The 26,571-nt window shown below is 39.1% G+C and overlaps 1 protein-coding gene across 2 annotated transcripts in view; it reads right to left on the bottom strand.

Annotated features, from left to right (window-relative positions):
* TMEM131 (transmembrane protein 131) overlaps positions 1 to 26,571 on the bottom strand; it is a 164,696-nt gene that overhangs the window by 45,045 nt on the left and 93,080 nt on the right. For both annotated transcript variants that reach the window (XM_043918669.1, XM_043918670.1), the window contains exons 6-12: positions 20,885 to 21,001; positions 18,296 to 18,418; positions 13,395 to 13,475; positions 10,808 to 10,958; positions 10,660 to 10,716; positions 9,699 to 9,760; positions 870 to 978 (exon numbers count right to left, since the gene is read on the bottom strand). In XM_043918669.1, the coding sequence (XP_043774604.1) occupies positions 870 to 978; positions 9,699 to 9,760; positions 10,660 to 10,716; positions 10,808 to 10,958; positions 13,395 to 13,475; positions 18,296 to 18,418; positions 20,885 to 21,001 (700 nt within the window). The remainder of the gene's footprint in view (positions 1 to 869; positions 979 to 9,698; positions 9,761 to 10,659; positions 10,717 to 10,807; positions 10,959 to 13,394; positions 13,476 to 18,295; positions 18,419 to 20,884; positions 21,002 to 26,571) is intronic.

Raw genomic sequence — 26,571 nt, 5'->3', positions numbered from 1 at the left:
CCATGTGAGAGGAGCGAGCGCAGACGCCTCACAGACACTGGGCCACACTCAGAGGGTCCGCAGCGGCCGAACATTTTCTCCTGATGAGGAGCTTAGCTGTAAAATGTGGATTATGAGCAAAGATGGCTTTATCATGAGGCCAAAGCTTACGCTTCAGGGCTCCTCACCTGGATAGGCCGATACGAGAAAAGCCCCATTTGGAGTTTCAGCTTTCATTAAATTTAATCACACATTTAGACAGCCATTAAGTTACTACTCAAGACGTTTTATGATAGCAAATGCAGTACATCTTCTAATTAAGTATGTAAAACTGAATAAAAACATGCTATTAAAACAAGCTAAAGTCTGAGTTAACATTTCAAAAGTCAAAATACACAATATACATGCTTGAAATAACTTATCTAACTTGACAATTCTATCATAAAGGCTGTCATTTTAGTTTAGATAGGACTGCTTGCCTTGTTTATAAAAGACAAAATATGGAAATGTTACAGAAAATACTTTATTTCTGCTCTAAAATCCAAACATGCTTCTGAAATTCAAATATGTATCACTGAATTACAAAAATTAATGACTTCATAATTAAGACAAAGCTTAATAGATACATATATGAAAGAGCCTAGATTAACAAAAATTATTTGCAATCCTAATGTATTTTCTAATACTAATTCAGGCTTATGAAATTATAATATTTGCTTTCAAGAATCAATCAAATAAGAGTTCATGATGGTTTACAAGAAAAACCAATCTGACCAGTATTACAAAATCTAACTGGAAAATGGTCTGGGTTTTTATATTAAGATGTCAACACAGATATTGTCTAAGTTATCAAAATAAGACCACTCTATTAGAAAAAGTTGAATACTTACCATCAAAACTAATACTTGCTACCTTGGTATATTTACTTTCTGAAGCTTTTAATGTAATTGGTTTAAAGTGTACCGTGATAGCATCATTTTGTGGGGTAGGTCGAACACTCTGCAAAGAGAAAATTTTACACTGCATTATTTTAGTCTAGTGGTCCAGTTTATACTGAAAAGTGTACTGAAAAAGTAAAGCAGAATCAAAATCTGAAAAGTTTAAGTGGTCGCTTTAAATGGAATAGGCTAAACTGATAAAATCTCAATTTCAATAGACAGTCTTTATGAAATAAAATGATGGCCAGAAGGAAAAATGTGTGATAAATGAGTATTAAAAAGTCTAAAGTCAAACTAGTGCAATGAGTATAAATACATAATAAAGAAAAAAGGTATTTTTTTCCTAAATGAATGTCTAATTCACATCTAAGAAAAGAGGACCTTCAGGGTTTACAACAGGGGCTGTGGGGCTGAATGGTGAAGGGGATGGCAGGAATGTGCAACCTGTAACAGTTGTGCTTTCAACTTAAAAGAGCTTTTTATTCAAAAAGCTAGGCTTCCCAGGTGGCTCAGTGGTAAAGAATCTGCTTGCCAATGCAGGAGAGCCAAGAGATGCAGGTTCAATCCCTGGGTCAGGAAGATTCCCTGTGGTTTGCAAAAGAGCTGGCGATGACTTAGTGACTAAACAACAAACGTGCCTGAAGAGAAAGAAGGACAGTCCTTTAAAGGCACAAGAAGCATCTTAGGAGAGTGAGAGGAAATGCTGTCTCTTGCACAATGTTTCAATCACAGGAAACAAAGCTGGCTACCTACAGAGAGATGACAGATACTGCTTCTTAGTTCCAGTTAGCAGGGAACCGCCCCTCCCCGGTTGCTGGTTAGTGACTCAGCTGTCAGGGTGTCTTTACTGGGCCTGGGATGATGGTCCTCAGGAGGACCCTGTGGTTTTCTGTGCTGGAAATTCTAATTGCCTTAGCTCTTGGCTGCAGGCTCTCCCAGCATTTTATCTATCTTTCTTCTTCTTTGAGAACTCTTACTTTGCTTCTGAATCTCTAATGGGGAGATGGAGGGGCTGACGGGTTCATATCAATATATTTGCTATCAATAATCTGTTGTTACTAGCAGTCATTTAAAGTATGAATCTTCCTTCCTTGAAGGGTATGCATGTGTATATGTAGTGATATGTATTTTTAACAGTAAAACAAAGCAGCCTGACTATAAGATAACTGGAGAAAGTTCATTTGGTTTCATCAAACTATGCTACCATATTTTTTCTGAAGGAAAGGAAAGCAGTACAGAAACCCAGAGTGATGAGTTCAGAACAAAAGGATTTTAACTATTTAACCGGCAGTGTAAACTTCTGTAAGCTGCAATCTTCTCTGGGCCATGTCTCTTCCACCTGTAAAATTGCAGGGGATTGGATTAGGTATTTTCTAAGTTTCCATCAGGGGCTTCCCTGGTGGCTCAGTGGCAAAGAATCCACCTGCCAATGTAGATGCGAGTTCAATTCCTGGGTCAGGAATATACCCTGGAGAAGAAAAGGACAACCCACTCCAGTATTCTTGCCTGAGAAATCCGTGCCGGGCTACAGTCCATTGGGTCGCAAGAGAGTTGGACATGACTTATCAACTAAACAACAACAATAAAGTTTTCATCTATCTAAAAAATGTGATTCTATTAATTTTGCTGTTTTTCTTCAAGCCAGCCATATTTATCCTGAGGTCAGGATTTATTTTGAGAGACGATCATGTAAAGCTTTGCAGTTTACAGAGGACACATTTGATCCCTAATTCTTTCACTTGCTCTGTTGACTGTGATACAGCAGCGATGGAACCTTGACCATTTTCAAACACGCTCAAAGGCTGTGAGCTGTGGTTCATCAGTAATAAGCACGAGTCTATGCCAGAAACAGCTAAGCAATAGTATTTCTTACCATATAGTCACTGTTGAGTAGTAAGAACTTAGTTGATGGAAAAAAATGTTTTTCTTATATGAAACACACTTTAAGACTTTCCTTACCAGAGGAAAAGTTTATGTCCATGTTATTAATATTACCTTAAAATAACAGTCATGTTGTTTTACCAATAGTAGTATTACTAATAGTAATATTATTTACACTAATAATAAAATAATATTCAATTCACTCACGTTTTATACACATGGTCTAAAGTGCTCACTTACTACCATTAAAAGAAAAAAATATCCCAATCAGTTAAAACCCATTTTCCAAGGAAACAAAAACAAAGCAAAATAAACGAAAGACTTAAACAGTTGGCTTATTCTGGTGGCTTTAAATGAAAAGTAATAAATAATCAGAAACTTGTAATAAGCATATTTATACTAACAATATATTTCAGCATCAGTCACTAACTGTTGTTTACTTAAAGATAATTGAGAAGCGGAAAAAATGTGGCAAGATTCCCAGGAAAGGCAGCTTGCACAGGCTCTAAATATAGTTCCAGTCTTTCTCACGACATTCATACCCAACTATGCTCAGTAACTCTCAAGTGAGACACCAGGCCCAGGACATTCTGAAACGACTCAACTGCTTTAAGCAAGCAAAAAAAAAAAAAAAAAAACCAAACAAAAAAACCTTCTGGTATACAGCGATTGTATTTTTAATAGTAGGTGCAGAGATTTTCTAAGACTCATGTCAAGTTGACACAGGTAAAATTTAAGGACATCTGTGATCTCTTATTAATTAGCAAGGAAACTTCATACAAAGGTGTTTTAAGACATCTCAAGCAAACTTACTGCATTATTTATAAAGCATTAATGTTTTATAAATGTTGAGGAAAACTATATTTTCAAAGTTGCACTATAGACAAGCTGTGTCAGGAAGGCTTGAAGCTGGGTATCTTGCTCACTGATGGTGAGGAGCTTATATTAGGAGTTGCTTGCTTTAGTGTGTGTGTGTGGTCAGTCATGTCAGACTCTTTGTGACATCACGGACTGTAGCCCATCAGAATCCTCTGTCCATGGAATTCTCCAGGCAAGAATACTGGAGTGGGTTGCCATTTCCTTCTCCAGGGGATCTTCCCAACCACATCTCCTGCACCAGCAGGTGGAATCTTTACCACTGCGCCACCTGGGAAGTAGTCTTATATCTTGAAAAATGAAGGGACAGTGAATTCCCTGGAGAGAGGCAGGCAGGGACCTTTCTAACATGCACCAGTCTGTAGGTCTGGCATACTATGGAAAAACCTTGGGAAGCTCTCTTAATACTCAGTTTCCATGGCAGATGGGTTCATCCCCTGGCTGATAAGGTAAGAAGTCCAAGCTATCATCATCTCTCAAGTGGACCATTGCAATAGGTTTTTTTTTTTTTTTTTGCAATAGGTTTTTAACCTTCTTCAGTTCATTCTCTAAAAAGCAGTTACAGTGACTTTAATAACACATAGATCAAATGACATCACACCCTGGCTTAAAATTCTGTAATTTTCCATTGCTCTTATAGTAAAACCAAAACCCCTCCCAGGAGCCAGGGAAACCTTGTTCAACCCTCCAGACCGTCTTTTACATCTAAGCCCAGTGAGTTTCAACATTCGCAGCTGCCCCTCAGGTCTTTGCACTTGCTCATCCCTGTGATGGAACACTTGTCCACCAGCTTTGCTTTCCTTACGGGTGTCTGCTTCTCACTCTTCAGTTATTACCTCAAATGTCAGCTCCTCAGAGACAGCTCTACCTAAACCAACTCCTTCCTCGACTTGCATGCCATTTGGTTTATTTCTCAGTTGAAAGTAATGTTGCCTATCTGTTTGTCTGTCTCCCAACTGAAAAAAATGAGCTCAGTAAGGGCAATGTTGCCTATCTGTTTGTCTGTCTCCCAACTGAAAAAAATGAGCTCAGTAAGGGCAAGACCTTGGTTCTCTGAGTCCCCGCTGTATCCTTAGTACTCAGCACAGAAGCTGGCATATAGCTGATGCTTACAGAATATTTACTGAATGAGTGGATGAGTGAATGAATGAATGAATGAGAAATAAATCTTCCATAACACAATCAAGAGTACAGGCTTCAGATGTTAGAAGAAAATACACATAGGTAGGCACAGATGTAGATCTAGGACAGGTACATAAACCAATAGGTTTTTAATAGGAATACTGAATATACAATTAAAATGATATAGTCATAAAAACTTGATTGATAAGTATACCTAATATACTTTCATGAAACTTTTGCATTCAATGTGCCAGCAAATTTGGAAAACTCAGCAGTGGCCACAGAACTAGAAAAGATCAGTTTTCATTCCAATCCCAAAGAAAGGCAATGCCAAAGAATGCTCAAACTACCACACAATTGCACTCATCTCACACTCTAGTAAAGTAATCCTCAAAATTCTCCAAGCCAGGCTTCCACAGTACGTGAACCATGAACTTCCAGATGTCCAAGCCGGTTTTAGAAAAGGCAGAGGAACCAGAGATCAAATTGCCAACATCTGTTGGATCATCAAAAATAGAGTTCCAAAAAAACATCTACTTCTGCTTTATTGACTACGTCAAAGCCTTTGACTGTGTGGATCACAACAAACTGGAAAATTCTGAAAGAGATGGGAATATCAGACCACCTGACCTGCCTCCTGAGAAATCTGTATGCAGGTCAAGAAGCAACAGTTAGAACTGGACATGGAACAACAGACTGGTTCCAAATAGGGAAAGGAATACATCAAGGCTGTATATTGTCACCCTGCTTATTTAACTTATATGCAGAGCATATCATGTGAAATGCCGGGCTGGATGAAGCACAAGCTGGAATCAAGATTGCCGGGAGAAATATCAATAACCTCAGATACGCAGATGATACCACCCTTACGGCAGAAAGCAAAGAAGAACTAAAGAGCCTCTTGATGAAAGTGAAAGAGAGGAGTTAAAAAGTAGGCTTAAAACTCAACATTCAGAAAACTAAGATCATGGTATCTAGTCTCATCGCTTTATGGCAAATAGATGGGGAAACAATGGAAACAGTGACAGACTTTATTTTTTGGGGCTCCAAAATCACTGCAGATGGTGACTGCAGCCATGACATGAAAAGACGCTTGCTCCCTGGAAGAAAAGTAATGACTAACCTAGACAGCATACTAAAAAGCAGAGACATTACTTTGCCAACAAAGGTCCGTCTAGTCAAAGCTATGGTTTTTCCAGTAGTCATGGACGGATGTGAGAGTTGGACCATAAAGAAAGCTGAAAGCCAAAAAATTGATGCTTCTGAACTGCGTTGTTGGAGAAGACTTTTGAGAATCCCTGGACTGCAAGGAGATCCAACTAGTGAATCCTAAAGGAAATCAGTCCTGAATATTCATTGGAAGGACTGATACTGAAGCTAAAACTCCAATAGTTTGGCCACCTGATGCGAAAACTGACTCACTGGAAGAGAACCAGATGCTGGGAAAGATTGAAGGCAGGAAGAGAAGGGGACGACAGAGGATGAGATGGTTGGATGGCATCACCGACTCAATGGACATGAGTTTGAGCAAGCTTCGGGAGCTTGTGACGGACAGGGAAGCCTGCTGCAGTCCATGGGGTCCCAAAGAGTCAGACACGACTGAGTGAACTGAACTTTTGCATTTTATATAGCTGAATTTAGTTACTTTAAAAGGTCTGACTCATTTTCCCTATTTGGAAAAGAAGGACCTGTGTACTTTACAGGAGAGTTACATCAAATAAGATAATCCATGTAAAGAACTTAGCATAAAGCCTAACTCATGGTATGAGCAAAAATGTACACTTACAATGTATTCTAAAATCCTTAATAAAAGAGAAAAATAGGAACATGGGCCTATTTATACTTATATTTAATTACTATAAATGAATTAAATAGTAAGTTTTTTTTAATTCACATTCTTAGAATTGCTGATTTCATTTTTCTAGAAAATGTTTATTGAAAAAGACATTTGGGTCCATTCATTGTATGTAAAAAGTTAGACCAGAATGTGTGGGTTAAGAAAAGGCACTTTCCCAATAAATGTCTGAAGTGAAATGAAATTCACTGAGTTGTGTCCCACTCTTTGTGACCCCATGGACTGTAGCCAGCCAGGCTCCTCTGTCCATGGAATTCTCCAGGCAAGAATACTGCATCTGGATCTCCTGCATTGCAGGCAGATTCTTTTACCATTTGAGCCACCAGGGAAGCCCCCAAGTCTTCCTTGGGGAGACAGGACTTCAGGAGACAGGACTTCAGATCTGAAATCTGCCCAACAAGCATGAGAGCTCCTGCCCTGCGTGAGACAATCCACAGGATCAAAGAAACTAGTAAGAAACAAACAGCAGGCAGCACACACACAAAATAGTAACAATTATGTGATGTCTCAAACTGAGGCAGCAGCAGGCCATCCACCCACAGCCAAGAGTCTGACCTATAGGCATGTGCATGACCGACTTGAAAGGGGCATCCTAGAACGAAGCCAGACGGTGTGTTTCAGGAGGCTGTGCAGAGGGCATGCGGGCAGGAAAGGGAGGTGTGCGCACATCATCACGCATGCGGTAACTGTGCTCCTTGCTGCCAGTCGGGCTCCAGGAGAAATTCTGGACCAGGAAGTTCAGAGAACAAAAGCAGGCTGTAGCCAAGGCAACCTGGAGAGACTGAGCAGGAGTCACATCCCATGACGAAGGAAACTCTGATGCACTAAACTAGCAAAGTCTGAGCAAAGAGAATCCAACTCCAAGTACACAGTGAGATTCTGAGATGTTATAATAGAGCGGTGATTCTTAGGCCTTTTCATTTCACTGGTAAAATCTGAAATATGTGTGTGTGTGTGTGTGTGTAAGGAAGTCTAACTTCTTATTTTTGCAAATGTGAGGATGTTGGGGATGAGGGGAAAAAGGAGAAATTCCTACTCTCTTCTACCTTTATTCATAAAACAAAGGGTAGTTTAATGTTGAACCAAAAAATAACAAAACCAAAGGTTGGTCCTCTGAAAGGGTCAACAAAACTGAAAAACCTTTCGCAAGACTGACTGAAAAAATTTTTTTAAACAGAGAGGAGACTACAATTGCTAAAATCAAGAATGGAAGATGGGCCATTACTATCTACCTCACAGAAAATAAAAGTATTGTAAGTAAACACTGAACAATGGTATGCCAACAAATTAGCTAACTTAGATGAAATGAAAAAATTCCTAGAAAGAAGATACTGAAACTGGCTCCAGAAGAAACAGAAAATCTGAATAGGCCTACAGCAAGTAAAGAGATTGAATTAATAATTTTGAAATGTCCCATGAACAAAAGTTTAGGTCCAGATGAGTTCACTGGTGAATCCTACCAAACATTTAAAGAAGAATTAACACCAATCCTTCGCAAACTCTCCCCAAAAATGGAAGAGGAAAGAATACTTTCCCACTCATTCTATTAAAAAACAAAACTCCAAACAATTCTCCCCAACTATGTATTACCTTTATTTATAGAACAACAAATATTTTAATGTCAAAGAAGCAAGTATATTATCTCAGAATGGTCCTTATCCAGAAAGAGTGTTTATAACTTCATGTTAATTATGTTAACATACACACACACTCATATTTTTATAAACATTTACATTGCTCATTTTTCTATAGACTCGTGAAAACTTCAATACAGATTAAAGAGCCAAAAACAATCCCTAACCCCTCAATATAGCAACAATAGTCAGCATTATGTTTGTTTGTTTTTTAAAGAAAAATACATTATCATGGTGGCAGGGTCAAAGGAGCTGTTCCTTGTCATCTAAGGAAAGATCCCGGGCCCTTGAAGACCTCCCTGAGGAGCAGGGGGATGACCCCCAGTATACTTAGCAGGTCTAACACTGGAGTGGTAGGAACCTCAGGCTGCGGTAGTTTCATCTCCACTGCATCCCAGGGGAAGCTCTTTACAGACTCCATTCTCCTAACTCACTCCCAATTCTCCTACCAAGCAGGAAGAAATACTAGGTCATATGTCTGATAGGACACTGCTTAATCTACAACTCTCCCAGTAAGCAAGGTCACTGTGCATTAAAATGTGGCTGCCTGGGGTGACCATCTCTTCCATTACTTGGGGATTGTATACCTTCTTCTCCTTGGTCTCTACTCCACCAGTTGGTGCAAAATTCTGGGTTTGGGTGGAAATGGACAATGGTTTCTAGGTCTCCAGGCCCATCTGATCTATCTCACTATTATCAGAGTTCTCTGAACATAGGTTTTCTGACACCAGCACAGGTTATAATAAAAATACACTGCTTTCCTCTTCCATTATTCTGTGTGTAACTTGGGGACCTCACCTCTATGACCAGGAGGTGAGGTCACAGACTAAAGCAAAATCTGGATACTCAAGCTCCCTCAAACCATTGCATGGCACTCCAATTCCACTACAAGGCATCAAAGTCACTTGTTCCATGTGTATGCCTGAGACAGTGAGAGGACCGTAGTTTCAGCGTGCTACTGAGGATAACTATGGCAGATGCTGGTTAGAAGGGGCCCCTGTGTCACAGGTTAACAGCACTCGACCACTACCTATCACATCTCTCTGCTTCCTGATTTCTCCTTCCAACTCATCTGAATCTTATATCTCTTTTTTAGTTAACTATACCTTAAGTCTAACAACCTGTTTTTCTTTATACACAGCACACAGATCCTAGGATTCATCAGAATCCACAGGCCTAAATCGGAACCTCATGAACTCCAGTTGAGAGTCCTTGGAGAAGACTGTTCACATGCCCTTCTCATCCTTAAAATCTGATCAGACAGGCAGGCAAGTTTCCTATATTTTGAACCAAAGTGGCACCAGGTCACCACAAAACAGATATCCTTTAGAGCAGGAGTTTATTTTATAACTTTGTCATAAGTTTAAAAACAAAGAATATATAAATTAGGAAAAAATATAAGCAAAAACTTACAGTTATTGGCACATCTTTTGTTCCTGAATTTAATAAATGAAGATTTAAAACTTTTGGTAGATCTGTTAAAATTGAGGAAAAGAAACATTTCTTAAAGTAGTATGTTTTCTATAGCAAGTTATAATCTTTCTCTTATATCAGTTTAAATATATTTTAGAATGTGAAGTAGAATGACAATCACATTTATAAAAAAAATGTGACAATCACATTCCTAGACAGGAACTGCCTTACTTTTAAGGACAGTGAGTACTACAAGAACTAAACAATCAGATCAAAAAACAAACTTTTTCAGTGAAATTGACATCACCAATCTTTTAGTTTTCCAGCAAAGCACAATGAAGCAATTCAATAAAGTACAATATGAAATTATTATATTAAAACCAAATCTAACCTTCAAGAATATGTCTTCAATCCTAAACAACCAAATTTCAATTACATATGGCCCCACAGAAGGAAGCCTGTACTACATGCCTTCTTTTCTTCTTTTAACAAATCCTCTGGTTATTTTCAATTTTAGAATTTGAATTCTTTCTCTGACCTCAGGGACTGATTTCTAACATTACATTATTATAATGCAACTGAATTAATCCATATCTAAACAAAAATTCAGAAGTAAATCTTTTTATTTCCTTTATTTTACAATTAAATGATTTAGCATAATTAAATAGGTGAGAAACTGGATTAAGAAACTACTTTCTGCCTCAATCTTCCATTTAGAAGACTTAAGTTATCCATGACACTGCTTTCCCATCTGGTAAGCAATGGCATCCCTCAGAAGAATGGGATGTAAACCCCTAAGGGTTCTGACTTCCCAGAAGCAGACTTCTACAAGATCATGTAATAGGCTGAGAAATAACTTTCAAAGCTGAACTAATCACAGAGGAATTAAAGGAGAGCCACTTAGTAAGGAATATAGGGATCTTTAAAAAAGGCTTATAATGACACTCTCTTTTTTTTTTACCTTGTGTTCGCAGTGTACCAAAATCTAGCATTTCAGTTGAGGAATAAATTCCAGGAGCTTGGAAAAAAGAAGAGTAAACAATTATATTTTATTTTGCCAGAGTAAGATGTGCTGAAGACAAACTACGCTCCTTCAGTTGTTCACTCACCTGTTGTAACTTCCACTTCAACCGGAAGGATGATAAACTCTGTGCTGTCTGAAGCATTTGTCTTTATTCTTATGAAAGCTGTGTGATTATCTGCTTCTCTAGACGAAAAACTGGCTCTCATCACTCCCTTGGTTTCATAAGGAGGAATTTCCTGACAAGTTAACAGACCAGAAGGTAGCAAAACCACTACAGTTTACTGAATAAGATGACATCACCTAAAAGACGCATTATTATTTTATATAGAAAAAAATACTGCCAATTAAACAAACACATTCATTTCACTGATTATACTGCATAGTCCAATTTTGGAGGATGTTAAATGATAAAAACGTGTGTATCTTAAAATTGATGAAATTTGGTATATAAAATTGAGCAAAACAAAAAAGATAAAATTAAATGAAAAAAACTGTCAGCTGCAAAGTCATCATTAAAAGGTAGAGTCCAATTTTTTGCTGTACTGGTGTGCTTGTTTAGAGGATTTCAGTCCAAATCCTCTAAACAATAAACACATCACCATCAAACAGAAACTGCTTTTCCAGAAGTTCACAGGATTCTCTTTAAATGATAACTAAGGGAACACAGACTTGGCTCTCCTTCAGTTTAAAACCTAACAGAACAAGCTTCCCAAGCAAATCCACAGTTCAACAAATGTGTTCAGTAAGGCTCTTAGCATGTAAAGTAGCACAGCTTTTTAGGTTCATAAAAATGTACATATACATTAGAAGGAAGAGTCACTGGAAAAAAAGATTTTTTTTTTTTGAGGTATAAATCTTTTCCTGGTTTTATAATAAACTGGCTTCACTGGGCAGAGTTCCAGAGTTTCTCTGTACACACCTTTTGGCCTATTTTAGGAAATCCCTGTGGTTCAGAATGTACTGGTCTTCATTTGCCTCTATTCTCTTAACTTTTTAGACTCAAAGTAGAAAAGAGGTGAGTGGAACCCTCTCGGAGCCATGAAAGATGGCTCACCCACATCCCCATCTCTGGGAGCTGACTTGGTCTCTGGGGTTTGCTCATGTACGCTGAAACAGGCTGGGGGTGAGGTCAAGGCCAACTGCCTTCTCTAGGCCAATCTCACTCTAGATTTGTAGGAATAAGAATCACTATGTTTTCTTGTAGCTGCTAAGAATATTAAAACAATTTTCCATGTCTGCTACATTACAGTTCTTAACTAGAAATCTGAATTCTCTAATGTTTATTAGAATCCACTTCAGCATGTGTGCCAAGTCACCTCAGTCCTGTCCAACTCTTTGCGACTCTATACACTGTATACACCAGGCTCCTCTGTCCATGGGATTCTCCAGGCAAAAATATTGGAGTGAGTTGCCAAGTCCTCCTCCAGGGGATTTTCCCAACCCAGGGATTGAACCTGCGCTTCTTATGTCCCCTGCGTTAGCAGGCGGTTTCTTTACCACTAGCGCCACCTGGGAAGCCCATCACAGTACATTCTTAGTTCTTCTATTTAGAATTATAACACAAATTTAATACCTTATAATTAATTCTATAAAGCACTGCTTTATACACAATTTCTCCCAAAGTCTTTTCAAGCAAAATCATAATTTCAAGGCAAAACACTTTTGTGAAAGGATATAAAAAGGCTGTCCATTACATACCTTTCTACCAGCTAGAGTGTTTCTAAGTCTCAGGAGTTAGTCACTGACAATTTGGTTTCTAAATGTTCAAGCTAACATTCTAAAAAATGTCCCCGCATATCCCTTCCTTCCCTGGTTGAGACTGGTCAGATGACAGAATCAAGAGGTGAGGTGTTTTTAAATTAACAGAGCAATTAACAAAGAAACTTTGATCTTCAGAACTTATTCATGTGGTCAAGTCTACATGTCTTCAATTATGGATACGCAGTGATTTTAGTGACAAGCACTGCATATTCTATGCCTTTCCCTTCTCTGATTAAAGCTGAGTAGACAACATTAAAGAATGAAAACAATCCTCCTATGGCAGGAACCTTTATAAATTAGGTAACAGCTACATATTCATTAATCTGGTTAATATTTGCAAATATTCTCCAAGAGAAAGTGGTTCTCTCACCACTTACACAAACTACTGATATATCTTCAACAGCATTAAATGTGGATGTATTGAGAGATCACCTAAGAACTTAGTTTCTAAGTCATCACAAGGGCCTATGTTCCCTCTGCAAACGCCATCTCTGCCATCAACAATAAGTTTGAATGTTCAATTATGTACCTTCAAAAATACCATGAATCGCTTCCACAGGTTTGTTTTTTTTTTCAGTTTTAGTGTAAAGCATATTATGAATGATTAGATTCAGAGACAGCTTTACCAATATTGTTCTGTAGAAGAATAGTTAAAATCTCTTCCTTTCCACACAGGGGGTTAAAGGTTCCACCAGTTTTGTTCACTACTCTTTCCAAAAATTATTAATACCACTCTACTACTCTCTCAGTCTATCCAGTTTTCAAATATATTTGATACGCATTTAATGTTAAGACAGTAATTATGGAAACATCATCCATATTTCTTTGGGTGATGAGAAGTGTTTTCTGGTGTATGTAAGGAAGTAACTGGTTTCGAGTGATGGCACATGAGAGGACATGTCTGCACTCACCCACAGCTTCCTGGTGCCTCCCTGCTGCCCTGTGGGAAGTTCAAGGTGAAGGTCTCCTCCACTAGAGTACATTTCTACAACCTGAGACAGAAGAGTACACGACAGTTAAGTTAAAATCATATTCTCGATGCAAGTGATTTGCTATTATGTAGAAATGTTTGATGCCTTAATTGCATCTATCAGAAAGAATTTAAAAGATGTTTATAGATACGAAGGATGAGCATTGGTAGGATAAGTATGGTGTCACATCACCAGAGGCAGTGCCCATATGTATAAGCAATGGTGCAATATTTAATTAAACAGGTAACTTTGAAATATCAAACTCAGAAATAGTATAGCTGTTTCAGACTGGATTTTAGAAAATCCATCTGGAGGACATATATTTTTGTATTTTCCTAAGGAAACAGTTCCAGGAAAGGATCAAATTTTAGAAACACACGTTTTGTATTTCTTCTAGTAATACAAGTTCTTCTTTATTCGCACATCTACAACAAGATCCAGTAGCAGATCTAATAACTACTGTAACTGTTGACACGTGCTCAGTCGTTTAGTCGTGTCTGACTCCGTGACCACATGGACTGCAGCCTACCTGCCAGGCTCCTCTGTCCATGGTATTTTCCAGGCAAGAACACTGGAGTGGGTTGTCATTTCCTACTCCAGGGTATACTCCCCACCCAGGGATTGAACCCATGTCTCCTGCATTGGCAGGCAGATTGTTTACCACCAAGCCACCTGGGAAATCCTAACTGTGACATAGTGAAGAGCATATCATATTGATAGGCAACAGTATCAATGCAGGATGAAAATATCTGATGTCTTCTGGGAACAAAATCACAGGTACTATTAATATCTCTGTGGCTTGTACCTACACCCATTTTCTTTTTTAAGCTAATAATCTCTTTAAATTTTTTTTCTTTTTATAGTGTTGCATTGGTTTCTGCCACACAACAATGCAAATCAGCCATAACTATACATATTTTTTAAAAACAGCTGTAGTGAGGTATGATTAATGTACAATAACACTCTACATTTTGAAAGTGTATGACGAGATAGATTCTGACATGTACGTGAAGATGGAATGAAGTTACCATCACAATTATTATATTAAATAAACCCTTTGCCTCCCAAAGCTTCCTCACACCCTCTACAATCCACCTGCCACTCTATGTCCTTTCCCATCCCCAGGCACCACTGAGCTGCTCTTGGCCACTCAAAATTAGTCTGTGTTTTATAGCACTTTATATAAATGGGAGCATACAGTGTATACTCTTATGTCTGGTTGCTTTTATTCAGCGTAATTAACTTGAGATCCACTATATTGTTTTTTTACTAACAGTTCATTTCTTTTTTGATTTTATGGATATGCCACAATTCTAGATCCATTCACTTGCTGATGAACATCTGGGTTGTTTCCAGTTTTTTGGTCATTACAGATAAAGCTATTATGAACACCACATGTTTGTGTGGACATCTGCTTTTCTTTCTCTTGGGTAAACAGCAAGGAACAGAAGGGTCATACACCTCTTTGCCCATATAAAGAAAAGGAGACTTTTCTTTAAAGGAAGGTTATCCTACCTCTTAAAAATAAATATATTTAATTAAACACAAATCTGGGGTGAAGAATGAGAATGGGTGGAAAACCTCCATTTGTCTTTATCACAAACCAGGAGTACATAAAAAAGGACAAAGCAGGAGAAATAGCAATACTTTAGTATACGCTTAGAGGCTTTTGTGTTTGGTGTGTGGTGTTGTTACAGTAATGAATTTACCCAAGACTAAGGAGCTATGATCTTGTCTGCATATTATTACCTGCCTTCCAATGTATTACTGTTCCCCTTCAGTACTGACTGTGCTAACAGGAACAGCACCTTAACTGATGGGGTGACTTATAGGACTTTTTCTGTAAAACCAGAAAATACCATGTGTTATTTCATTTAGAAATCTCCCAAGGTATTAAGGAAACAAGCCTAACAATGTTTGAAAACAAGTTTAAAAGGTTGAGTCCTGACAAGAGGGAAGGGAATATGGAAATGGGGACAGATAAAGGCTAAATATTAAAATCAAAGGGAAGATAACATTAAAACTAGAACAATAGGCTCCTGATTTTCAGTCCACTGCTAGTTATTTCTAATTTAATAAAGTTTAGGGGAAAAAGGATGCCAGTGATACATACAAATGATAATTTATGTAAAAAAAAAAAAATCCCACGAGGAACGCTAACTTCAGCGTGCCCCCGTACCTGTACACAAGAACACAGAGAAAGGCCTGAGGAGACACTCCGAGATTACACGGAGGCTATCAGTGAGGAAGGGCTTCGGGCAGGAGCTGTGCTAACACAACAGTTACATGTGGTTACTTACATTTAAATCAATTGATATAAAGTAAAACTGAAGGTTCAGGCCCTCAGCCACCCTAGCCACAAGTTCACGTGCTCACCAGCCCGTGTGGCTGGTGTACTGGACAGAGCAGACACAGAACTCTCCCACAGCACCAGAAAGTTCTGCTGGACAGTACTGGACTGGAAGGCAGCAAGTTCAAGGGGACTTCTGCCTCACACGTTAGAACTGTTAACAGTTTTTAGTGAGAACATACTCATGTGTTAGTGTTATATAAAGAACAAATGAGGTGTAATTTCTTGCTTTACAACACTTTCTTAAATTTGAGGACAAGTTCATGACACATAGGACTATCAGGTTAAGAGTGTCTGCCACACAACCTTCCAGTTATAGAAGCAATTAAGCCATGGGAATGTGACAGACAGGACAGTGACTGTAGTTAATAACAACACTATAACCACACATTTGAAAGTTACTAAAAGAGCAGATCTTAAAATTTCTCAGCATAAGAAAAAAATTTTTGTAATTATGTGTGGTGATGTTGCTAATGAGACTTACTGTGGTGATCATTCTGTGATATATACAGATACTGAATCACTATGTTGTACACCTGAAATTAACACAATGTTATATGGCAATTACACCTCAAGTAAACAGTGTCCATCAGGAAGGGACTTGGATTTTTTCTCTCAAAAACAAACAAACAAAAAAAAACTGCCTTCCAGAGACAATCTATTTGTTCTTTTTTTTTTTTGACAGGACCCTGCGGCATGTGGGATCTTAGTTCCCAGACCAGGGATCGAACCAGTGCTCCTGCATTGGAAGCTGAGTCTCAACCACTGAACTGCCAGGGAGATCTCAACCTACTGGTTCTGAGAGAGCAACCTCAGCTTTCCATTTGCTCTCCCGTGTGTTGATGAAAAGTGCAAAATAAATGGGGGGAAAAAAAAGTGCACTGTGATAAATCCTGAACTGAAATGACACATGACTGGAAAACAACTAGACAAGCCAAAGAAAAAAAATTCAATATTGAATTCAGAGATAGTTGTTCTCGATGGGAGTCTGATGACTCAAAAGGTTGAGGAGCAAAGACACAGACTGTAAGGCTACTTAAGTATTACAACTAGGCTGGCCAGCATCTGCTGAGTTTGTAACCTCCATCTCTCCCAGCAGAAAGCAAGACCCTCAGTCCGCCGTGGGGCAACCATGGAGGGGGTGCATCCCTGACGCTCTGTAACACTGCTGCTGCAGCTGTGTGTGGCAGCTCACACAGCAGGGCCTGAGAGAACGAGAGGACGATTCTTATTTCTTGGACTCAAAAACAGTCAAGAAAAGAAAGCAGCAAGAATTTACAAGGTTCCTGTATAGTTTTGTGATAAAAGTTAGCTGAAACAGGGAAAGCACACCATTCCCCAAAGCAGCAAAAGGATGTAAATGAAGACTGATGATGGAGAGAAGCTCTCTCTCATTTGTAAAAGCAGGAGACAAGGCACTTTCCTCTTTCATGATGAAGATACTCAGCTATATGTAACCAGGATTTAGGGGGACTGTTTTTATCAACGGCTATCCTCACCCAGTGGCAGCTGAGTTTGCAGCAAACGCTTTCTTGCTACCTCAGCATACAATTCCCAGGCATTTCACAAACCCAGATCTGAATATCTCATTGTATTCTTCCTCGTTTTCCTCTTCACCGTTTATGAGCCTTTCTACCAGGGAGTGCTAGGTTGACAAAACCCACTTTCGTAGTCAAAGCTCAGCGGCTCACACAACACACAGTGTTTATCCTCCACCTGCCATTTTCAAGCTACTGCTCAGTTCTTCAGCGTTGGTCCTGAAGAACTCCATGGGCCCTGGGAGTGAACATTATTCTGGAAAGTATCCACATATCCCTCCACACAGACAACACAGCCAGAAGCGACAACGGCAACAAACGTCCACGGCTGGAAGTCACTGGGGACCTGGGTGGGGATCTGAGGAAATACCTGAAGGAGCGACACCAGCCACTTCTACCATGTTGGAGACAAGGGATGAGTGAGGAGGGGTTTCAAAGGTGGAAATAATGATTACTAAAAGACTGGGTAAGATAAGGAATTGGATTTCTCAAAATTAAAAAATGAGTTGGCTTTTAATCAATGGTTCTATATTATCCTTTCCTTGGATTTTAATTTCCAGACTGTCATCACCAAAAATTTAGTATTACTAGAAATAAATACAAATAGTGAATTTAAAATTTTAAACTGGGCCACAGGAGCTCAAGCAAGAAAAGTAGGGGCCTCATATAGATGAAAACTCTCCTTAAATTAAACGTAGAGCCACTTAATACTAACACCAGAGAAACCAGTCACTTTAAAAATGGTTCCAAAAATTCAATAACCAGACTGATATAACCTCAGGTTCAGACTACAAGCAGCATTAAAGGAATATCTTGCTTCAGTACTACATACTGGCATATATTTAAAAAACCCGTTTTTGGTAGTCTAAAAACTGTAAAAGACTGAGATTTCACGCTAAGCATTAATTTCCACTGAAGTGAAACATGTTAAAAAATCACTGCCATAAACTCACCTGTAAAGGCTCACTGTGAGGATTGTGTATGTTTATTATAGGTGAGAAACTGCTATTCACAGGGACTCTGGCCCCAAGGAATGGCCTCAATCGGTATGGATTTGGAACTCCAACACCAAATACCTGTTTCCAAGTAGAAAAAAAAAAAAGCAATCTGAGTAGCTTTTATAGTTTTAGATAACATTTTTATAGTTACAACTGACTGATTTACGGAAAACTGGTGAGTTTACTTATGGCAAAATCTTAATTCTTTTAAAAAGGAACACACATGTAGTTTCTGTACTTGTTTGACTATCAGTTGATTTGAGATACACATATATCTCAAGAATATATATATTCATATTTATATACATATCTCTAAATAACATACATATACATTTGGAATGATTTCATAATATATTAGAAATTAAAATGCTAGCAGTCCTTCATGAAGTCATGGGAGAGACAAAAGAAGAAAAACAGAGTCATAAGATTTCCCTGTTTCAATCACCTGAAGATGGCTCTAGGGCCCAGACAATCTCTTAATGACCAAGCCCAGTCCCAGGTCATTCCTACATGGGAATGTGGGTTGACCAAACAGGGCGAGCCAGTCACTCAAATGACAAACATTTATTAAGTGCCTATGATGTGCTAGGCAGAAGCATACACAGTTGTGAATAATTCAACAGTGAACAAGATGCATAATATGCCTGTCCTTGTGAAACTTAAATTCTAGTATGAGGGGCAGGTAACAATAAAAAAGTTTTTTAAAAAAATGGATAATGTGATATAAAGCAGCTAGCTGGAGTGAGGATGGGAAAATTCTTTAAGAGAGGGTGGCCAGGGGAGGTGACATGAGCTGATGTCACCTGAAAGACAAGAAGCAACGCTGACTCTTCAGCAAGGGGAAGGATAAAGGCAAAGGGCTGGAGGCAGGAAAAGGCCTGACTTGTTGGAAGACACAAAAAAAAGATGAGAACCACAGTCAAATGGGATGAGATGGGAGAGCTAATGTGGGAGTCAGATCCTTAGAGCCTTGCTGGCTTTGGTCAGACGCATGCATTTTGCTCTAAGAGCAGTATCAAAGCATAAAGATTTACATGAGGGGCTGACTGGATGTGGTTTATGTTCAGTGAAGATCATCCTGGCTACAGCATGAACAATGGACTGTGGCAGGGGCTGTGGAGGAGAGGGAAGATAGCCAGGAGGCTCTGTGTCACCCAGGGAAAGGCAGGGACAGACGGCCTGGGAGACAGCAGCGGCGCTGAGGAGGAGAGAGACGTTTAAGAACAAGACGTGGTGAGAGACTAGGTGTGGGGAGGTGAAGATGGAGGGCAGTGGGGCGCGCCTTGAGAACAACCTGACCACAACCTCAGGTTGCCCATGGTCAGTTGGGGGTGCCTCTGGAGGGCACAGGACTTTCCAGTCTCATGGAGGTCTTTTCATTTACTCAACAAGTATATGCCAAGTGCTCTGCACAGCACGTCAAAGTCACTCATCCGTACTGGCTTCCCAAGTTTACTGAATGCCTACCAAATGACTACTAAAGACTTACTCACCATAAATAAGCATAAGATATGATGTCTGACTAATATGAATGTTTACTCTGACAGTGATTTCCAAAATACACAGATAATTTACAAAATACATGAAGCATTCTGGGTAGCTGAGAAGAAACGTCCAAAAGCAAGCATAGAAACTGTCAAGTAAGATACGAGCTGAGGAAGTTTTGAGTTCCACGGGCAGGACAGCTCAGTGGTTAACAGGACGGTCTCTGTAGCTATAGACACGGAGCTGAATCCCTGCTCAACACTTACCAGCAGCATAAGCGTAACTGTTTACCCTTTCTAAACTTCACCTTCCTCCTCTAAAAAAACGAGGACAGTATCTGCAATGGAGGCAGAAGCGCACGTAAGGTGTGTAGAACAGTGCCAAATAAATGATTTCTTTGTAATCTTGCTATATAAAAAATTCTGATTCAAAAAACACTTTCTTTAATAATCCAAACAATGATTGTACATATAAAGTGTTAGTTGCTCAGTTGTCTCCAACTCTTTGAGACTCCAGGGACTGTAGCCCGACAGGCTCCTCTGCCCATGAGATTTCCCAGGCAAGAATACTAGAGTGGGTTGCCACTCCTTTCTCCAGGGGATCTTCCTGACCCAGGGATTGAACCTGGGTCTCCTGCATTGCAGGCAGTTTCTTTACCAATTGAGCCATCAGGGAAGATGAAAAATTTAAACAATATAATTAGCAAAGAAAAACAGGCACCCATCTTTTAATCCTGAAACTATTATCACTTCATAAGTGTGCAAAAAGTAAAAATCTTAAAAAATCTAGAGGCACTGTGAAAATATTTTTAACTGTTCTTCTGCCAACCAATCTTACATTAACATTTTAGCTGTAGCTTTTAAAGATCATTTGTTCAGTCTGATTTGAATAGGGATATTCACAAATGCAGTTGTAAAGTATAAAACTGCTCTAACTCTAAACTCTTACATTTTCCCTGATCATGAGTTTTTGAAAAGAGTTCCCAATATGTTGTCATATGATAGAATGAAGATGGAAACTGTATTTTATAAATAATAAAGATTTCATTCTGATTCTTACCTGGTAAGTGAATACCCCATGATTAGATGTATTAATAAATAAAGTATTTTCTACATTTCCCACTACTCTTGCAAGAAAAACTACATCAAATGATGTATTTCCTCCTGGAAGAATTTTCTGAAAAAGAAAAGAAGTTAAATTAGTTAAAAAAAAAAAAGTATCAGGTCATAGTGACTACAAGTAGACAGCTAAAATTCTCTAAAACATCTTAGAATCATTTCCATAAACTAGCTTTTTCCTCCCAAAGGTTTACGTTTTAAATTAGCCAAACTATTTTGCAATGGAAAAAAAAAGATGTCTTCATATCGGCTTTCACATATCTTTGTCAATCACAATTCTAAAACCCTGTACAACAGATGGTTCCCTTGGATTCTGTTCATTCAGTAACCACCAGGCTGGAATGAAGTGCCTAATTACAGGCTCTTTCAACATCAGACGATCAAGGAGGAGATGAGCTGAAGCTGAGCTTTTTATAAGATGTTCTACTCTACTACTAAGCAGCCACTTGAACTAGTCTAATAAGTAAACAAGCCCAGCCTCAACCCTTCGACCTCTGTCACCCATTCACACAAGGCACAAAAAGTGCCAGCAACTTACATTATAAAAGAAAGGAGAGGGGAGGAGACCCCTCCTCTGACCTTGAGCAAACTGAGAATGTCACTGTGGTTTGCAAATTAAAATTTTATTACAGCAGAACAATGGGGCTGCTTCACTGAAGTCTCTGAGACTGTGAATGAAGTTCTGTCTGCAGTGAAGCCTTAGAATGCATTTTAATATGCAAAGTCCTTAACTTCTCTCATTCTGCCTCTGTGGCTAGAACTCTAAATGCTCCCCAAATTATAGCTTAAAATCTATGGCACTGAGACTTCTGTTTTCAGCTTTGGATGTAGAAAGCTGGGAAGAGCATCTTTCCTGTATTATAAAAAACAAAAATCATCTGAAAAATGGTAAGCTTTCTTGTGTATCAACCAGCCCCCAATTTAAGGAAAGACAAACACCTTCAAGAAGAGATGGGAACATGAGTAAGGCAGATAATGGGAAGAAGGTGAGGTTAGCATTCAAGACAGTAAAATGAATTCAGCTAAAATTTTTATGCATTGCTAAACATTGAGTGTGGGCTACACAATATGGTACATAGAAACTTTGGAGTTTGTAGATGCTAGATGGAGGTCACACTTGAGCCAAAAATCAGTAATAGGAAGATATATGGTAAACCCCTAAGCAGTTTGAAATGAAACAATACACTTCTAAATAACCCACCGGTTAAAGTAGTAGTCACAAAGGAAATTTTAAAACATTCAAAGTCAACTGGAAAAGAAAACACAGCATATCAAAATTTGTGAGCTGAGCTAAAGGAAATACTTGGAGGGAAAATTATAGCATTACACGCTTATCTTGAAAAGAAATGTCTCAAATTAATAATCTATGTTTCCACCTTGAAAAACTAGAAAAAGAATAAATTAAACCCAAAATAAGCAAAAGAAGACCAGAACAGACAAGAGCTGAAAATAATGGAATAGAAAATGGAAAAATCAGGAAAACCGAAAGCTGATGCGTCAAAAAGTTCTGCAAAACTGATCAAACCCCAGATAGAATGACCAAGAGTAAAAAGGAAGGTGAAGTTTTTACTTCACGATGTCATTTTACCCTAGGGGGAAAAGGAGCCTGGATACAAGCGTATAGGTTCTCTGATAGTTCCCAATATCCAATCAACTCTTTATCACTTAAAGACTTGAAAACTGGACACAAGGGAGGAAGAAGAGGGAGGGAGGAATTGAGAGTAGCAGTGAAACAGATATACTACTGTCTGTAAAACAGCCAGCCAGTGAGGATTTCCTGTATGATGCAGGGCGCTCAAACCTGCTGCCCTGAGACAGCCCAGAGGGGTGGCATGGGGTGGAAGGTGGGAGGGAGGTTCAAGAGAGAGGGGACATATGTATATCTGTGGCTGACTCAGGATGATATATGGCAGAAACCAACACAATATTGTAAACCAATTACCCTTCAACTAAAGAAAAAAAAAGATGCCTCAAGAAACACACAGAACAATTATTTCCTTTTTTTTTTCATTTTCTAAATAACAGGGAAAATCTACTTCCAAAAGACACTTAAGGATGTAACAAAACAGTGATGAAACAGAACAATAAACTCAGGTTCAGGAACGTAATCTTCCTGTAAAAATTCATCAGATTTGCTGCAATTTATCTTTTTGTTCCCTTTGCTGCAAACTTAAAAATAAATTTAATTTGACTACAAAAAAAGAAAACAGTAGGAAAAGGTAATGAAGGTAGCCCAACACGTGCTAACTTTGGTTTTAAATTATTTGCAGTGACGTTTTTCACCTTTGTACCACATCAGTCCCTGACCACCTGCTCCCCTGGTAATCTCACCTAGGTCTGGGCTTCACATATTTACCAGCGACTCCGACACTTCTTTTTTCTTTTTTTTTTTTTCAGATTTCTTGATTTTATTTTAATTGGAAAAACCCAAACCAGAATGTGAAAGCAAACCAACAAATGAAAGCGTCTGAACAGTCCTCCGTCCTTCAGTGAATGCTTCTCCTTTTCCTTTGAGAGCAGTGGCTACGGCGGGGTCACTGTTAAGCTACTTTTTTTTTTTAATTGATTTTTTAATTGAAGTACAGTTGATTTACAATGTTGCCTACACTTCTGTTTTAAGCCTAGTCCTTTCCCTCACAAACCAAACTTAAATACCAATTGCTTACTTGGCACCTCCACCTGGACGTCTAGGAGATAATGCCAAATCTAATCCACCCAAAACTGAACTACTGGCTACGCTCTTGAAACCTGCTCTCCTCTCAGCCTTTCCCATCTCAGCTGATGGCAACTCTGTCCTCCCAGCTGCTCAAGACAAAATCTCTGGAGTCACTCTTGATGCTTCTCTTCCTATCAATCCCACCTCAGAAAATTCTGCTGCTGTCTTCAAAATACATCCCAAATCTGACAGCTTTCTTCATTTTTTCTCTCTGCTTAGAGCAATCTTGATATTCTGATATTAGTTTATTATAATAATGATTAAATAATAATCTAAAACTAATAACAACCCTGATATTCTGCAACAGCCAATATAACTAGCGTCCTTTACCCTCCCCTTGCTTTCTTGAGTCTATTTCTGATAAACAGTGATCCTTATAAAACATAAAGCTATCATTCACTCCTCTGCTCAAAACCTGAGAGAGCGTCCCATGCCATTCAGGATCAGCTTACAAGGCCCTTCAGAGTCCGTCCCCCACCACAGCCCCTTTACTTCTCTCACCCTGCTCACTCTGGGCTAGCCACACTGTCCTCTCTGTACACCAGTCACGCTTTCTATCAGAGACTTCGCCATCCATATAGTCCACTGCCCTGCATGCATCTCCTTCAGTCTTCAACTGTCACCTTCTGAATGAAGCCTTCCCTGACCCTCCTATTTAAATCTGGTGGTGTAAGACATTCCTCCCTCTTGTTCCCTTTAAAATAACATATTAGATATCCATCCACAGCAGAAGTGCCTCTGTGGGACTTGTGGGATCTGGTGCCATACACTTGGAGACCTGGGAGGCATCTTGCCCACCTGTGTATCTGGAAACAGGCGGACAGACTTCTGCACAGGCTGCGGAACCAATGAACCCACCCCATCCCGTCTAGTTGCAGCTAGGAAAGAACCTGCAGAGTGCGGACCTGGGAAGAAACCACTGGACAAGAGATAGCTTGCCGAGTCTACCTTTCCCGAGGAGGTATTCCAGCATGCCATGGAATTCAAAAAAAAAAAAGAAAAAAGAAAAGAATCTGGTTGCAGGGGAGATAGTAAGAGGAATTTTCCTGGGTCAACTCCCCAACCCATGCTAAGGCAACACCACATGAGACAGTGACCTCTCCTGGGTTGGGGGGAAGAGAGGAGAGCAGCCTGGTGGATTAATTCCTAGAAACATACAACCTACCAAGACTGAATCAGGAAGAAACAGAAAATCTCAATAGACCAATAATAAGTAAGGAAATCAAATAAGTAATCAAAAACCTCCCAAACAGAAAACTCCAGGACCAGATGGCTTCTCTGGTGAATTCTATCAAATACTTAAAGAAGAACTGATGCAAGTCTTTCACAAATTCTTCAAAAATTAAGAGAAGGGAACATTTCCAAACTCATTTTATGAGGTCAGCATTACCTTGATACCAAAGCCAGACAAGGACATTACAAGAAAACTATAAACAATATCCCTGATGAATACAGATGTAGAAATTCTCAAAAATTATTAGCAAAGTAAATCCAGCCACACAACAAAAAAGCACTTGATAAAATATATCTCTTCATGATAAAAACCTTCAACTGAGTACAGAAGAAGCATACCCTGATACAATAAAGACCATATACAAACACCCAGGGCTAACGTCATACTCACTGATGAAAATTTGAAAGTTTTTCTTTAAGATCAGAAACAAGACAAGGGTGCCCACTCTTAGTCTTATTCATCCAGTACTGGAAGGCCTAAGTTAAAGCAATTAAGGCAAGACAATGAATAAAAGGCCTCAGAAGTGTAAAATAAGAGAAAAAGTTATTTGCAGATGATACGATATTACATACAGAACATCCTGAAGACTCAACCAAAAAACTACAACTAGCCAACAAATTAGAGAAACCAAGGGAACATTTCATGCAAAGATGGGTTCGATAAAGGACAGAAATGGTATGGACCTAACAGAAGCAGAAGATATTAAGAAGAGGTGGCAAGAATACACAGAAGAACTGCACAAAAAAGATCTTCATGACCCAGATAATCACAATGGTGTGATCACTCACCTAGAGCTAGGCATACTGGAATGTGAAGTCGAGTGGGCCTTAGAAAGCATCACTAGGAACAAAGCTAGTGGAGGTGATGGAATTCCAGTTGAGCTATGTCAAATCCTGAAAGATGATGCTGTGAAAGTGCTGAACTCAATATGCCAGCAAATTTGGAAAACTCAGCAGTGGCCACAGGACTGGAAAAGGTTAGTTCTCATTCCAATCCCAAAGAAAGGCAATGCCAAAGAATGCTCAAACTACCGCACAATTACACTCATCTCACATGCTAGTAAAGTAATGCTCAAAATTCTCCAAGCCAGGCTTCAGCAACATGTGAACTGTGAACTTCCAGATGTTCAAGCTGGTTTTAGAAAAGGCAGAGGAACCAGAGATCAAATTGCCAACACCTGATGGATCATCAAAAAAGCAAGAGAGTTCCAGAAGAACATCTATTTCTGCTTTATTGACTATGCCAAAGCCTTTGACTGTGTGGATCACAATAAACTGTGGAAAATTCTGAAAGAGATGGGAATACCAGACCACCTGACCTGCCTCCTGAGAAATCTGTATGCAGGTCAGGAAGCAACAGTTAGAACTGGACATGGAACAACAGACTGGTTCCAATAGGAAAAGGAGTACATCAAGGCTGTATATTGTCACCCTGCTTATTTAACTTATATGCAGAGTACATTGTGAGAAACGCTGGGCTGGAGGAATCACAAGCTGGAATCAAGATTGCCGGGAGAAATATCAATAACCTCAGATATGCAGATGATACCACCCTTATGGCAGAAAGTGAAGAGGAACTAAAAAGTCTCTAGATGAAAATAAAAGAGGAGAGTGAAAAAGTTGGCTTAAAGCTTAACATTCAGAAAATTAAAATCATGGCATCCGGTCCCATCACTTCA

The sequence above is a fragment of the Cervus elaphus genome, chromosome 11 (assembly GCF_910594005.1).
Source record: "Cervus elaphus chromosome 11, mCerEla1.1, whole genome shotgun sequence".
NCBI classification, from domain to species: domain Eukaryota; kingdom Metazoa; phylum Chordata; class Mammalia; order Artiodactyla; family Cervidae; genus Cervus; species Cervus elaphus.
Note: the sequence above shows the minus strand (reverse complement) of the source record. Positions and strands in the feature narration are given on the sequence as shown.